At 47.2% G+C, this 13,448-nt stretch overlaps 1 protein-coding gene across 2 annotated transcripts in view; it reads right to left on the reverse strand.

Moving 5' to 3' along the window:
- Nucleotides 1-13,448, reverse strand: part of LOC311147245 (tensin-3-like) — a 91,944-nt gene that overhangs the window by 22,834 nt on the left and 55,662 nt on the right. For both annotated transcript variants that reach the window (XM_084183912.1, XM_084183911.1), the window contains exons 14-16: nucleotides 4,933-5,096; nucleotides 4,612-4,741; nucleotides 2,834-2,917 (exon numbers count right to left, since the gene is read on the reverse strand). In XM_084183912.1, coding sequence (XP_084040038.1) covers nucleotides 2,834-2,917; nucleotides 4,612-4,741; nucleotides 4,933-5,096 — 378 coding nt within the window. The remainder of the gene's footprint in view (nucleotides 1-2,833; nucleotides 2,918-4,611; nucleotides 4,742-4,932; nucleotides 5,097-13,448) is intronic.

Genomic DNA, 13,448 nt, shown 5'->3' on the forward strand with positions numbered 1-13,448 from the left:
TTAAGTGACAGATTAAGTAAAGAGAAAGAGAGGGCTGAGAGGGATAATGAGTGGAATAGACTCCATCACTTCCAATGTCTCCACTTCCCTACATAGAACACTTATCCATTGTTCCACTGCCCCGCGGCCTGGCTCCTTCAATCAATTGGCTTTGTCAAAGGTCAAGTGCCACATTATTTATTCACCTCACAATGGCCTGACATTTCAATATATCTATTCACTTTATTTCTTTTATTTTTATTTTATTTCACCTTTATTTAACCAGGTAAGCCAGTTGAGAACAAGTTCTCATTTACAACTGCGACCTGGCCAAGATAAAGCAAAGCAGTGCGATAAAAACAACAACACAGAGTTACATATGGAGTAAACAAAACATAAAGTCAAAAATACAACAGAAAATATATATACAGTGTGTGCGAATGTAGTAAAATATGGAGGTAAGGCAATAAATAGACCATAGTGCAAAATAGTTACAATTTCGTATTAACACTGGAATGATAGATGTGCAAAAGATGATGTGCAAATAGAGATACTGGTGTGCAAATTTGCAAAATAAATAACAATATGGGGATGAGGTAGTTGGATGGGCTAATTTCAGATGGGCTGTGTACAGGTGCAGTGGTCGGTAAGCTGCTCTGACAACTGATGCTTAAAGTTAGTGAGGGAGATAAGAGTCTCCAGCTTCAGAGATTTTTGCAGTTCGTTCCAGTCATTGGCAGCAGAGAACTGGAAGGAATGGTGGCCAAAGGAGGTGTTGGCTTTGGGGATGACCAGTGAGATATACCTGCTGGAGCGCAGACTACGGGTGGGTGTTGCTATGGTGACCAGTGAGCTAAGATAAGACGGGGATTTGCCTAGCAGTGATTTATAGATGACCTGGAGCCAGTGGGTTTGGCGACGAATATGTAGTGAGGGCCAGCCAACAAGAGTGTACAGGTCACAATGGTGGGTAGTATATGGGGCTTTGGTGACAAAACGGATGGCACTGTGATAGACTACATCCAATTTGCTGAGTAGAGTGTTGGAGGCTATTTTGTAAATGACATCGCCGAAGTCAAGGATCGATAGGATAGTCAGTTTTACGAGGGCATGTTTGGCAGCATGAGTGAAGGAGGCTATGTTGCGAAATAGGAAGCCGATTCTAGATCTAACTTTTGATTGGAGATGCTTAATGTGAGTCTGGAAGGAGAGTTTACAGTCTAACCAGACACCTAGGTATTTGTAGTTGTCCACATACTCTAGGTCAGACCCGCCGAGAGTAGTGATGCTACTCGGGTGGGCGGGTGCAAGCAGCGTTCGGTTGAAGAGCATGCATTTAGTTTTACTAGTGTTTAAGAGCAGTTGGAGGCTACGGAAGGAGTGTTGTATGGCGTTGAAGCTCGTTTGGAGGTTTGTTAACACAGTGTCCAATGAAGGGCCAGATGTATACATAGAGGTGGATCCGAGCCTCACCAGCAGCAAGAGCAACATCATTGATATACACAGATAATTGAACCATGTGGCACCCCCATAGAGACTGCCATAGGTCCAGACAACAGGCCCTCCGATTTGACACATTGAACTCTATCTGAGAAGTAGTTGGTGAACCAGGCGAGGCAGTCATTTGAGAAACCAAGGCTATTTAGTCTGCCAATAAGAATGCGGTGGTTGACAGAGTCGAAAGCCTTGGCCAGGTCGATGAAGACGGCTGCGCAGTACTGTCTTTTATCGATCGCGGTTATAATATTGTTTAGGACCTTGAGTGTGGCTGAGGTGCACCCATGACCAGCTCGGAAACCGGATTGCATAGCGGAGAAGGTACGGTGGGATTCGAAATGGTTGGTGATCTGTTTGTTAACTTGGCTTTCAAAAACTTTCGAAAGGCAGGGCAGGATGGATATAGGTCTGTAACAGTTTGGATCTAGAGTGTCAACCCTTTGAAGAGGGGGATGACCACGGCAGCTTTCCAATCTCTGGGGATCTCAGACGTTACGAAAGAGAGGTTGAACAGGCTAGTAATAGAGGTTGCGACAATTTCAGCGGCTAATTTTAGAAAGAAAGGGTCCAGATTGTCTAGCCCAGCTGATTTGTAGGGGTCCAGAATTTTCAGCTCTTTCAGAACATCAGCTGTCTGAATTTGTGTGAAAGAGAAGCGGGGGGGGCATGGGCAAGTTGCAGCAGAGGGTGCAGAGGTGGTGGCCGGGGTAGTGGTAGCCAGGTGGAAAGCATGGCCAGCCGTAGCAAAATGCTTGTTGAAATTCTCGATTATTGTAGATTTATCGATGGTGATAGTGTTTCATAGCCTCAGTGCAGTGGGCAGTTGGGAGGAGGTGCTCTTATTCTCCATGGACTTTACAGTGTCCCAAAACTTTTTGGAGTTAGTGCTACAGGATGCAAATTTCTGTTTGAAAAAGCTAGCCTTTGCTTTCCTAACTGATTGTGGATATTGGTTCCTGACTTCCCTGAAAAGTTGCATATCGCGGGGGCTGTTCGATGCTAATGCGGTATGCCACAGGATGTTTTTGTGCTGGTCAAGGGCAGTCAAGTCTGAGGAGAACCAGGGGCTATATCTGTTCTTAGTGGGGCATGCTTATTTAAGATTGAGAGGAAAGCACTTTTAAAGAACAACCAATTTAGAGACTAGTGGTATTTCTATGAATTGTTCTGTACTCTAAAAATAAAAGTATATTTTGAGTAACCGCTGTAATCCATTGTGTTAAAGAATATATTTTAACATTTATCACACTTCATCTGAATGAAGAATGAATGAATTAGAATGTCAGAGTGCTGTGATACACAAAGCTTAGAGCCTACATTCTCCACAAGTAAAGTACACATTGCCACAATGTCCTACCATGCTCCGTCCTGTAAACCCCGTAGGATTGCATGCTGGGAGATGGAGTTTGCCTCAGGTGAGTGAATTCCGCCATGTTTTTCACTATGGAAGCATAGAAGAAGAGATGAGGTTTAAAAATCCGGTAATTCAGCAACGATCACGAGAGCCATCATACAGTGCCTTCGGAAAGTATTCAGACCCCTTGACTTTTTCCATATTTTGTTATGTTACAGCCTTACTCTAAAATGGATTACATAAAAACATTTCCTCAGCAATCTACACACAATACCCCATAATGACAAAGCGAAAACAGGTTTTTAGACATTTTTAGAAATGGATTAAAACAAAAAACAGAAATACCTTATTTACATAAGTGTTCAGACCCTTTGCTATGAGACTCAAAACTGAGCTCAGTTGCATCCTGTTTCAATTGATCATCCTTGATATGTTTCTACAACTTGATTGGAGTCCACCTGTGGTAAATTCAATTGATTGGACATGATTTGGAAAGGCACACACCCGTTTATATAAGGTCCCACAGTTGACAGGGCATGTCAGAGCAAAACCCAAGCCATGAGGTCAAAGGAATTGTCCTGTCAAGGCACAGATCTGGGGAAGTGTACCAAAAAATGTCTGCAGCATTGAAGGTCCCCAAGAACACAGTGGCCTGCATCATTATTAAATGGAAGAACTTTGGAACCACCAAGACTCTTCCTAGAGCTGGCCACCCGGCCAAATTGAGCAATCAGGGGAGGAGGGCCTTGGTCAGGGAGGTGACCATGAACCCAATGGTCACTCTGACAGAGCTCTAGAGTTCCTCTGTGGAGATGGGAAAACCTTCCAGAAGGCAACCATCTCTGAACCAATCCACCAATCAGGCCTTTATGGTAGAGTGGCCAGAAGGAAGCCATTCCTCAGTAAAAGGCACATGAAAGCCTGCTTGGAGTTTGCCAAAAGGTACCTAAAGACTCTCAGACCATGAGAAACAAGATTCTCTGGTTTGGTAAAACCAAGATTAAACTCTTTGGCCTGAATGCCAAGCGTCACGTCTGGAGAAAACCTGGCACCATCCCTATGGTGAAGCATGGTGGTGGCAGCATCATGCTGTGGGGATGTTTTTCAGTGGCAGGGTCTGGGAGACTAGTCAGGATCGAGGCAAAGATGAACGGAGCAAAGTACAGAGAGATCCTTGATGAAAACCTGCTCCAGAGTGCTCAGGACCTCAGACTGGGGCGAAGGTTCACCTTCCAACAGGGCAACAACCCTAAGCACACAGCCAAGACAATGCAGGAGTGATTTGGGACAAGTCTCTGAATGTCCTTGACTGGACCCAGCCAGAGCCCGGACTTGAACCCGATCAAACATTTCTGGAGAGACCTGAAAATAGCTGTGCAGCAACGCTCCCCATCTGACAGAGCATGAGAGGAGGATCTGCAGAGAAGAATGGGAGAAACACCCCAAATACAGGTGTGCCATGCTTGTAGCGTCATACCCAAGAAGACTCAAGGCTGTAATCGCTGCCAAAGGTGCTTCAACCAAGTACTGAGTAAAGGGTCTGAATACTTATGTAAATGTATTATTTCTATTTTATTTTTTATTAGCAGAAATTTCTAAAAACCTGTTTTTGCTTTGTCATTATGGGGTATTGTGTGTAGATTGATGAGGGGGAATAAGGCTGTAACCTAACAAAATGTGGAAAAAGTCAACGGATCTGAATACCTTCCAAAGGCACTGTATGCATACACACACACACAAACCCCTGGAAAAAGACACTAGACAATAATGGAGGCTTTTACCATAAGGTGTAGGGGGAGAGATAGGGAAGGCAGGAGTAGGAGTCATGTCACTACCAGCCTCCACTCCACTGTCCATCTCTGGACCCTGAGCTCTGTAGTCAACACTGTCGCTCCTGTACAGCATGCCATGCTGTAATACAAACACACAGATGGAAATACAACACACAGCACAAACATGCGTGTGAACATCACCACATTGTACTCAGCAAAAACACAGCACGAACACACACATTATAGTGCACATCATGACAAGTAAGATAATGACAAGGTATTGACAGACATTGGGAGTCAGTGAGTCAGGGTTTCAGTATGTTCCTGTACCTGTGAGTGAGGTACGCAGGGTGAGTAGGTCTGTGTGCTCTTGTACTCCTCCTGCACACCCCAACCTGAGCCACAGAACCCTGGGTGATCTGTGACATCACTGCCCTGCCGACTCAGACTCCGCATGGCGTCCACTCTGACATCACCAACGGACAATGGGGCAGCTGCACAGACACACAAACACAGAGACGGAGAGGAGGGTGAGAACTGGCCGTTCATGTTGAACATACCAGAAAGCTCTACCACCACAAATCTATAGGAAATACACGCTTCTGAAGAATGTCAACCCGTTAAGCCATGTTAGTGACATGCAATGTGTGAAGAAATATCATACCAAAGACTTCTGGCTCTAACTTCTTGACTACACTATCTAGTAGGAGTTATTATACCTCTCCAATAACTTCAACTGGGATAGTATTGAGCTTAGTACTAGTGTCTGTGTCGTTGTGTGTGGACAGGTGAAGAATGCAGCAGGGGCTGAGAGGGATGAGAAATGGGGGGTTAGAATTGTGACAGACTGGCCTGGGGTGACCCTCCACTCGGCACCAGGGTGCTAATTTAAGGCCTCCCAGCCGTCCTATAGCCCTGAAGAATGTTAATGTAGAGAGGTGCTAATGCACAGGATGATGATGATTACACACACATTCTCAGAGGGCATAGCCGGAGGTATGAGTGTGTGTTTGTGTGTGTGTGTGTGTGTGTAAGTTGTTGTGACTGTCATGTTGTGTTATTTTTGACTTCATTAGTGTCTTTTTCTCTGTCAGCATCTTTTCCTTTTGAGTGTGTGTCTGTTTTTTTCAAAACCATTATGTTTCAGTCTGGCTAGGCATGCTTGTGCCTTTGTACATTTACATTTACATTATAGTCATTTAAAGATGAAGGATCTTAATTTGATCACTCTATTGATGCTGAGAATGTTTATGCAAAGCAGTACACGCAAACTTGTAGTGTATTTGAGTTTGAAAAAGGTTTCTAAACTTTGTAATTTCCACTTTGACATTTCAGACGTGATTTACCCTAACGAAAAATGTTATCAAATCCTACAAAAATGTCCATTGATTTTAATGCACATAATAATTCACGTTTCCTGTTGCGACTTACAATTAGTGCATTCATCTTAAGATGTATATACATATCACAGTCGTAGTAAGTACATTTTCCCTCAATAAAGTAGTTATCAGACAGGTCAGTGCTAGTAGGAAAATACTTATTATTATTATTATTATTATTATTATTATTATTATTATAAAAGACAAGTGCAAGCAGTTTATTTTTTATGGGGGAGGGTCTTATTTAAGATACTTTGAAGAGGTAGCGTTTCAGACCTTTTCAGAAGATGGACAGGGACACTATCTTGACGTTAGGGGGACCTTGTTCCACCATTGGGGTGCCAAGACAGAGAAGAGCTTTGACTGGGCTGAGCAGAAGATGACCCCTGTAGGGGTGGGAGGGCCAAGAGACCATAGGTGACATAACGGAGTGCTCGGATGTGCGTGTAGGGTTTGAGCATAGCCTGGAGGTAAGGAGGGGCAGTTCTCCATGCAGCGCCATAGGCAAGTACCATGGTCTTGAAGTGGATACGAGCTTTGACTAAAAGTTTGTCTCTGTTGTGGGTGGGTTTGTAGCCTAAAATGTGTAAGGAGGCATCATGGGGATTTGAGCTCATTGAAGAGGATCTGAATGAATGGCCATCTAATTACCATGTGATAGACAAACACTGCAATGACTCTCACTATCACTTCTCTAACTCCCGATCTCAGGTGGGATCTCTTCATTGTCCTTTAGCTTGTAAACACAGTCATTTTTGGGATGTTGCTATCTTTTTCTGTTTTTGGGAGACCTCACTTTGTAGATATATAATATATTCCAAGGATAATATCATGATTTGGGTTAAGGTTATGTTAGTCACTCAGCAAACATAAGTACGACAGTACTTAGCCTATTTCCATGAAGGAAAGGAGACACTACACAACCCGGTAGCCTGACAAAACTTATAAATTAGTACCTTTACCTTGTGTACTTATGTGTACAGTCACATGATGAATTGTCCCTAAACCACAAAGGAATTCCCTTTCCACTGTAAGTCACATGAATCACACTTGAGCTTCAACAACTCACCTGTACACAATGTTCACCTTACGGAGTCACACCTGAACCTGAATCATTATTCATCTATACATTGACACAGACGTTGAAACTAACTCAAGTGCCTTCAGAAAGTTTTCATACCCCTTGACTTATTCCACATTTTGTTGTTTTACAGCCTGAATTCAAAATGGATTAAATTGTTTTTTTATTCTCACCCATCTACACCCATGGAAACCTGTATTACATTTTTTTTGTGCAAATGTATTGAAAATGAAATACAGAAATATCTCATTTACATAAGTATTCACACTCCTCAGTCAATACATGTTAAAATCACCTTTGGCAGCAATTACAGCTGTGAGTCTTTCTGCTTGGCATTCACTCAATTTATTGAGTCCACTGGTCCCAGTCACACAGACCTACCCTACGCCTTGACCTCTTTCTCCCCTCTCTCTCCAGATGAAATCCTGCGACAAGTGAGGTCCGGCCGCCCAACAACTTGCCCGCTCGACCCCATCTCCTACTCCAGACCATCTCTGGAGACCTTCTCCCATTCCTCACTTCTCACATCAACTCATCCCTGACCACTGGCTGTGTCCCCTCTGACTTCAAAATGTCCTGAATCGCTATCCTCCTAAAGAAACCAACACTCGACTCCTCTGACGTCAAAAACTACAGACCAGTATCCCTTCTTTCTTTTCTTTCCTAAACACTTGAGCGTGGTGTCTCTGACCATCTCTCTCCCTATCTCTCTCAGAACGACCTTCTTGACCTAAACAGTCAGGCATAAAGACGGGTCACTCAACCGAGACTGCTCTTCTCTGCGTCACGGAGGCTCTCCGCACTGCCAAAGTTGACTCTCTCCTCAATTCTCATCCTCCTAGATCCATCCGCTGCCTTCGACACTGTGAACCATCAGATCCTCCTCTCCACCCTCTCAGGGCTGGGTGTCTCAGGCTCTGCACGCTCTTGGATCCTACCTGGCAGGCCCCTCCTACCAGGTGTCGTGGAGACGATCTGTGTCTGCACCACGTACTCTCACGACTGGCGTCCCCCAGGGCTCGGTTCTAGGCCCTCTCCTCTTCTCTCTATACACCAAGTCACTCGGCTCCATCATATCCTCACATGGTCTCTTCTATCATTGCTATGCAGATGACACTCAACTACTTTTCTCATTCCCCCCTTTTGACACCCAGGTGGCGTCATGCATCTCTGTGTGCTAGGCAGATATCTCAGCTTGGATTTCGGCCCACCACCTCAAGCTCAACCTCAACAAGACGGAGCTGCTTTTCCTCCCAGGGAAGGCCTGCCACGCTCAAAGACCTCTCCATCATGGTTGACAACTCCATGGTGTCCTCCTCCCAGAGTTCAAAGATCCTTGGCGTGACCCTGAACAACACCCTGTCGTTCTCTGCAAACATCAAGCAGTGACTGCAGGTTCATGCTCTACAACATCCGTGGTGTATAACCCTACCTCACACAGGAAGCAGCCTGGTGTTCAACCTTCGCAAGTTTTCCCATGTCACCCCGCTCCTCCGTACGCTTCCAGTCGATGCTCACATTCCACAACAAGACCATGGTACTTGCCTACGGAGCAGCAAGAGGAACTGCCCCTCCCTACCTTCAGGCTATGCTGACTGGTGACACAACGCACTTCCGCGTTGTCTCCGTACTGCTGTACTGTTTGTTGCTACTTGGCTAGCTGCCGAACCTTTTACTCTTAATAACTATTTAATCAAGTTTACCAAGGTCTTAGTTTTGTCCTCAAAACGTATTTAATTCAATTTTTCACCATGGATGCTTTATCTGGACATAGATCTGAGGGACCTCCTCTGGCCGAAAAAAAAGCTAAGTAACATTATGCCTTCTCATTGCAGTCGCTGTACTCTTAATATACAGGAGAACTACAGTGGCTTGCGAAAGTATTCACCCACCTTGGCATTTTTCCTATTTTGTTGCCTTACAACCTGGAATTAAAATTGATTTTTGGGGGGTTTGTATCATTTGATTTACACAACATGCCTACCACTTTGAAACAAAATATTTTATATTGTGAAACAAACAAGAAATAAGACATAAAAACAGAAAACTTGATTGTGCATAACTATTCACCCCCCCAAAAGTCTATACTTTGTAGAGCCACCTTTTTCAGCAATTACAGCTGCAAGTCTCTTGGGGTATGTCTCTATAAGCTTGGCACATATAGCCACTGGGATTTTCGCCCATTGTTCAAGGCAAAACTGCTCCAGCTCATTCAAGTTGGATGGGTTCCGCTGGTGTACAGCAATCTTTAAGTCATACCACAGATTCTCAATTGGATTGAGGTCTGGGCTTTGACTAGGCCATTCCAAGACATTTAAATGTTTCCCCTTAAACCACTCGAGTGTTGCTTTAGCAGTATGCTGTCACGATCGTCGTAGGAGTGAGTAGACCAAGGCGCAGCGTGTGAAACAAACATGACTTTAATTAGTTAAAGTATCCAAATTACAAAACAAGAAACGACTCGTGAAGTCCACGGTGACAAAATACCGAACACGGAACAAAAACCCACAACACCCAAGGGAAAACATACAGTTTAAATATGGCTCCCAATCAGAGACAACCAGCCGACAGCTGACACTCGTTGCCTCTGATTGGGAGTCACACAGGCAAACATAGACACAGACAACCTAGAACACCCAAACAAAGAAACAGAACACATCGAATGAACACACCCTGGCTCAACATATAGAGTCCCAGAGCCAGGGTGTGACAGTACCCCCCCCTAAAGGCGCGGACTGCGACCGCGCCTCAACTAAAGCAAAACAGGGGAGGGCTGGGCGGGCATACCTCCTCGGCGGCGGTTCTGCCTCCGGCCTTGACCACCACCCTCCAATGAACCCCCCATAGCGCCCCTGGTCCAGTCTAGCTCCGCTGGCTGGAGCTGACCTGGACGTAGCAGGAGCGGCTAGCTTCAGCTCCGTTGGGGAGCAATAACGCGGTACCTGATCTGGCACCGATGACCCAGGCACGGGTTGTGCCGGACTGACGACTCGCACCCCTGGCTTGGTGCGAGTGGCAGGAACGAGCCGGGCCGGGCTGGCGACGCGCACCGTAGACTTGGTGCGAGTGGCAGGAACAGGCCGGACCGGGCTGGCGACGCGCACCGTAGACTTGGTGCGTGGAGCAGGGACAGGCCGGGCCGGGCTGGCGACGCACCCCGTAGGCTTGGTGTGTGGAGCAGGGACAGGCCGGGCTGGGCTGACGACGCACACCGTAGGCTTGGTGCGTGGAGCAGGGACAGGCCGGGCTGGGCTGACGACGCACACCGTAGGCTTGGTGCGTGGAGCAGGGACAGGCCGGGCTGGGCTGACGACGCACACCGTAGGCTTGGTGCGTGGAGCAGGGACAGGCCGGGCTGGGCTGACGACGCACACCGTAGGCTTGGTGCGTGGAGCAGGGACAGGCCGGACAGGGCTGGCGACGCACACCGTAGGCTTGGTGCGTGGAGCAGGGACAGGCCGGACAGGGCTGGCGACGCACACCGTAGGCTTGGTGCGTGGAGCAGGGACAGGCCGGGCAGGGCTGACGACGCACACCGTAGGCTTGGTGCGTGGAGCAGGGACAGGCCGGGCAGGGCTGGCGACGCACACCGTAGGCTTGGTGCGTGGAGCAGGAACAGGCCGGGCTGGGCTGGCGACGCACACCGTAGGTTTGGTGCGTGGAGCAGGGACAGGCCGGGCTGACGACGCACACCGTAGGCTTGGTGCGTGGAGCAGGGACAGGCCGGACAGGGCTGGCGACGCACACCGTAGGCTTGGTGCGTGGAGCAGGGACAGGCCGGACAGGGCTGGCGACGCACATCGTAGGCTTGGTGCGTGGAGCAGGGACAGGCCGGGCAGGGCTGGCGACGCACACCGTAGGCTTGGTGCGTGGAGCAGGGACAGGCCGGACAGGGCTGGCGACGCACACCGTAGGCTTGGTGCGTGGAGCAGGAACAGGCCGGACCGTACTGGGAACACACACCACTGGCCTTAAACGGGGATCAGGAACGGGCCGGACCGGACTGGCAATACACCTCAGTACCTCTCGCCGTGCCTCTACAACTTCCTTCCCTCCTCTCGCCAATGGCTCCCGTAACCCGGTGGCCTTCTCTCCTCGTCTCCCATTTCGCCCTGTGGCAGCCTCCTGCTGCCCAGTCGCCCATGCCGTGTGCCCCCCCCTAAAAATTTCTTGGGGTTGCCTCTCGCCTGTTCGACGTTGACCCGTTTGGCGCCGCTGCTCCTCTCCTGCCTGGGTCTCCCCCTTTATTGCCCTCCGGTACCGGACGGCCTCCTCCTCAGTAATCTGCCCCCAACCGAGGAGGGCATCCACAAGAGTCACCTCCTGCGTGTGTTCCTGGACACGCTGCTTGGTCCTGGTATGGTGGGTTTTTCTGTCACGATCGTCGTAGGAGTGAGTAGACCAAGGCGCAGCGTGTGAAACAAACATGACTTTAATTAGTTAAAGTATCCAAATTACAAAACAAGAAACGACTCGTGAAGTCCACGGTGACAAAATACCGAACACGGAACAAAAACCCACAACACCCAAGGGAAAACATACAGTTTAAATATGGCTCCCAATCAGAGACAACCAGCCGACAGCTGACACTCGTTGCCTCTGATTGGGAGTCACACAGGCAAACATAGACACAGACAACCTAGAACACCCAAACAAAGAAACAGAACACATCGAATGAACACACCCTGGCTCAACATATAGAGTCCCAGAGCCAGGGTGTGACATATGCTTAGGGTCATTGTCTTGCTGGAAGGTGAACCTCCGTCCCAGTCTCAAATCTCTGGAAGACTGAAACAGATTTCCCTCAAGGATTTCCCTGTATTTAGCGCCATACATCATTCCTTCAATTCTGACCAGTTTCCCAGTCGCTGCCGATGAAAAACTTTTCTACAGCATGATGCTGCCACCACCATGCTTCACTGCGGGGATGGTGTTCTCGGGGTGATGAGAGGTGTTGGGTTTGCACCAGACATAGCGTTTTCGTTGATGGCCAAAAAGCTCAATTTTAGTCTCATCTGACCAGAGTACCTTCTTCCATATGTTTGGGGAGTCTCCCAAATGCCTTTTGGCGAACACCAAACGTGTTTGCTTATTTTTTTCTTTAAGCAATGGCTTTTTTCTGCCCACTCTTCTGTAAAGCCCAGCTCTGTGGAGTGTACGACTTAAAGTGGTCCTATGGACAGATACTCCAATCTCCGCAATGGAGCTTTGCAGGTCCTTCAGGGTTATCTTTGGTATCTTTGTTGCCTCTCTGATTAATGCTCTCCTTGCCTGGTCCATGAGTTTTGGAGGGCAGCCCTCTCTTGGCAGATTTGTTGTGGTGCCATATTCTTTCAATTTTTTTATAATGTATTTAATGGTGCTCCGTGGGTTGTTCAACGTTCCTGATATTTTTTTATAACCCAACCCTGATCTGTACTTCTCCAGAACTTTGTCCCTGACCTGTTTGGAGAGCTCCTTGGTCTTCATGGTGCCGCTTGCTTGGTGGTGCCCCTTGCTTAGTGGTGTTGCAGACTCTGGGGCCTTTCAGAACAGGTGTATATATACAGAAGATAGCCCTATTTGGTAAAAGACCAAGTCCATATTATGGAAAGAACAGCTCAAATAGCAAAGAGAAACGACAGTCCATCATTACTTTAAGACATGAAGGTCAGTCAATACGGAACATTTCAAGAACTTTGAACGTTTCTTCAAGTGCAGTCGCAAAAACCATCAAGCGCTATGATGAAACTGGCTCTCATGAGGACCACCACAGAAATGGAAGACCCAGAGTTACCTCTGCTGCAGAGGATAAGTTCATTAGAGTTACCAGCCTGAGAAATTGCAGCCCAAATAAATGCTTCACAGAGTTCAAGTCACAGACACATCTCAACATCAACTGTTCAGAGGAGACTGTGAATCAGGCCTTCATGGTTGAATTGCTGCAAAGAAACCACTACTAAAGGACACCAATAATAAGAAGAAACCTGCTTGGGCCAAGAAACACGAGCAATGGACATTAAACCGGTAGAAATGTGTCCTTTGTTCTGGAGTCCAAATTACAGATTTCTTGTTCCAACCGCCGTGTCTTTGTGAGATGCAGTGTGGGTGAATGGATGATCTCCGCATGTGTAGTTTCCACCAAAAAGCATGGAGATGGAGGTGTTATTGTCACGCCCTGACTCAAGGGACTCGTATTTGTTGAGTCAGGGTGTGTATTTTCTGTGTTGTGTTTTGCTATGTATTTTTCTATGTTTAGATCTAGTATGTGTAGATCTATGTTGGCCGGTGTGGTTCCCAATCAGAGGCAGCTGTAGCTCGTTGTCTCTGATTGGGGACCATACTTAGGCAGCCTATTGGCACTAGTGGGTTGTGGGATCTTGTTCCGTGTTAAGGTATGGTATGGT

Source organism: Coregonus lavaretus (assembly GCF_964263955.1).
Source record: "Coregonus lavaretus genome assembly, chromosome: 19".
Classification (NCBI taxonomy): domain Eukaryota; kingdom Metazoa; phylum Chordata; class Actinopteri; order Salmoniformes; family Salmonidae; genus Coregonus; species Coregonus lavaretus.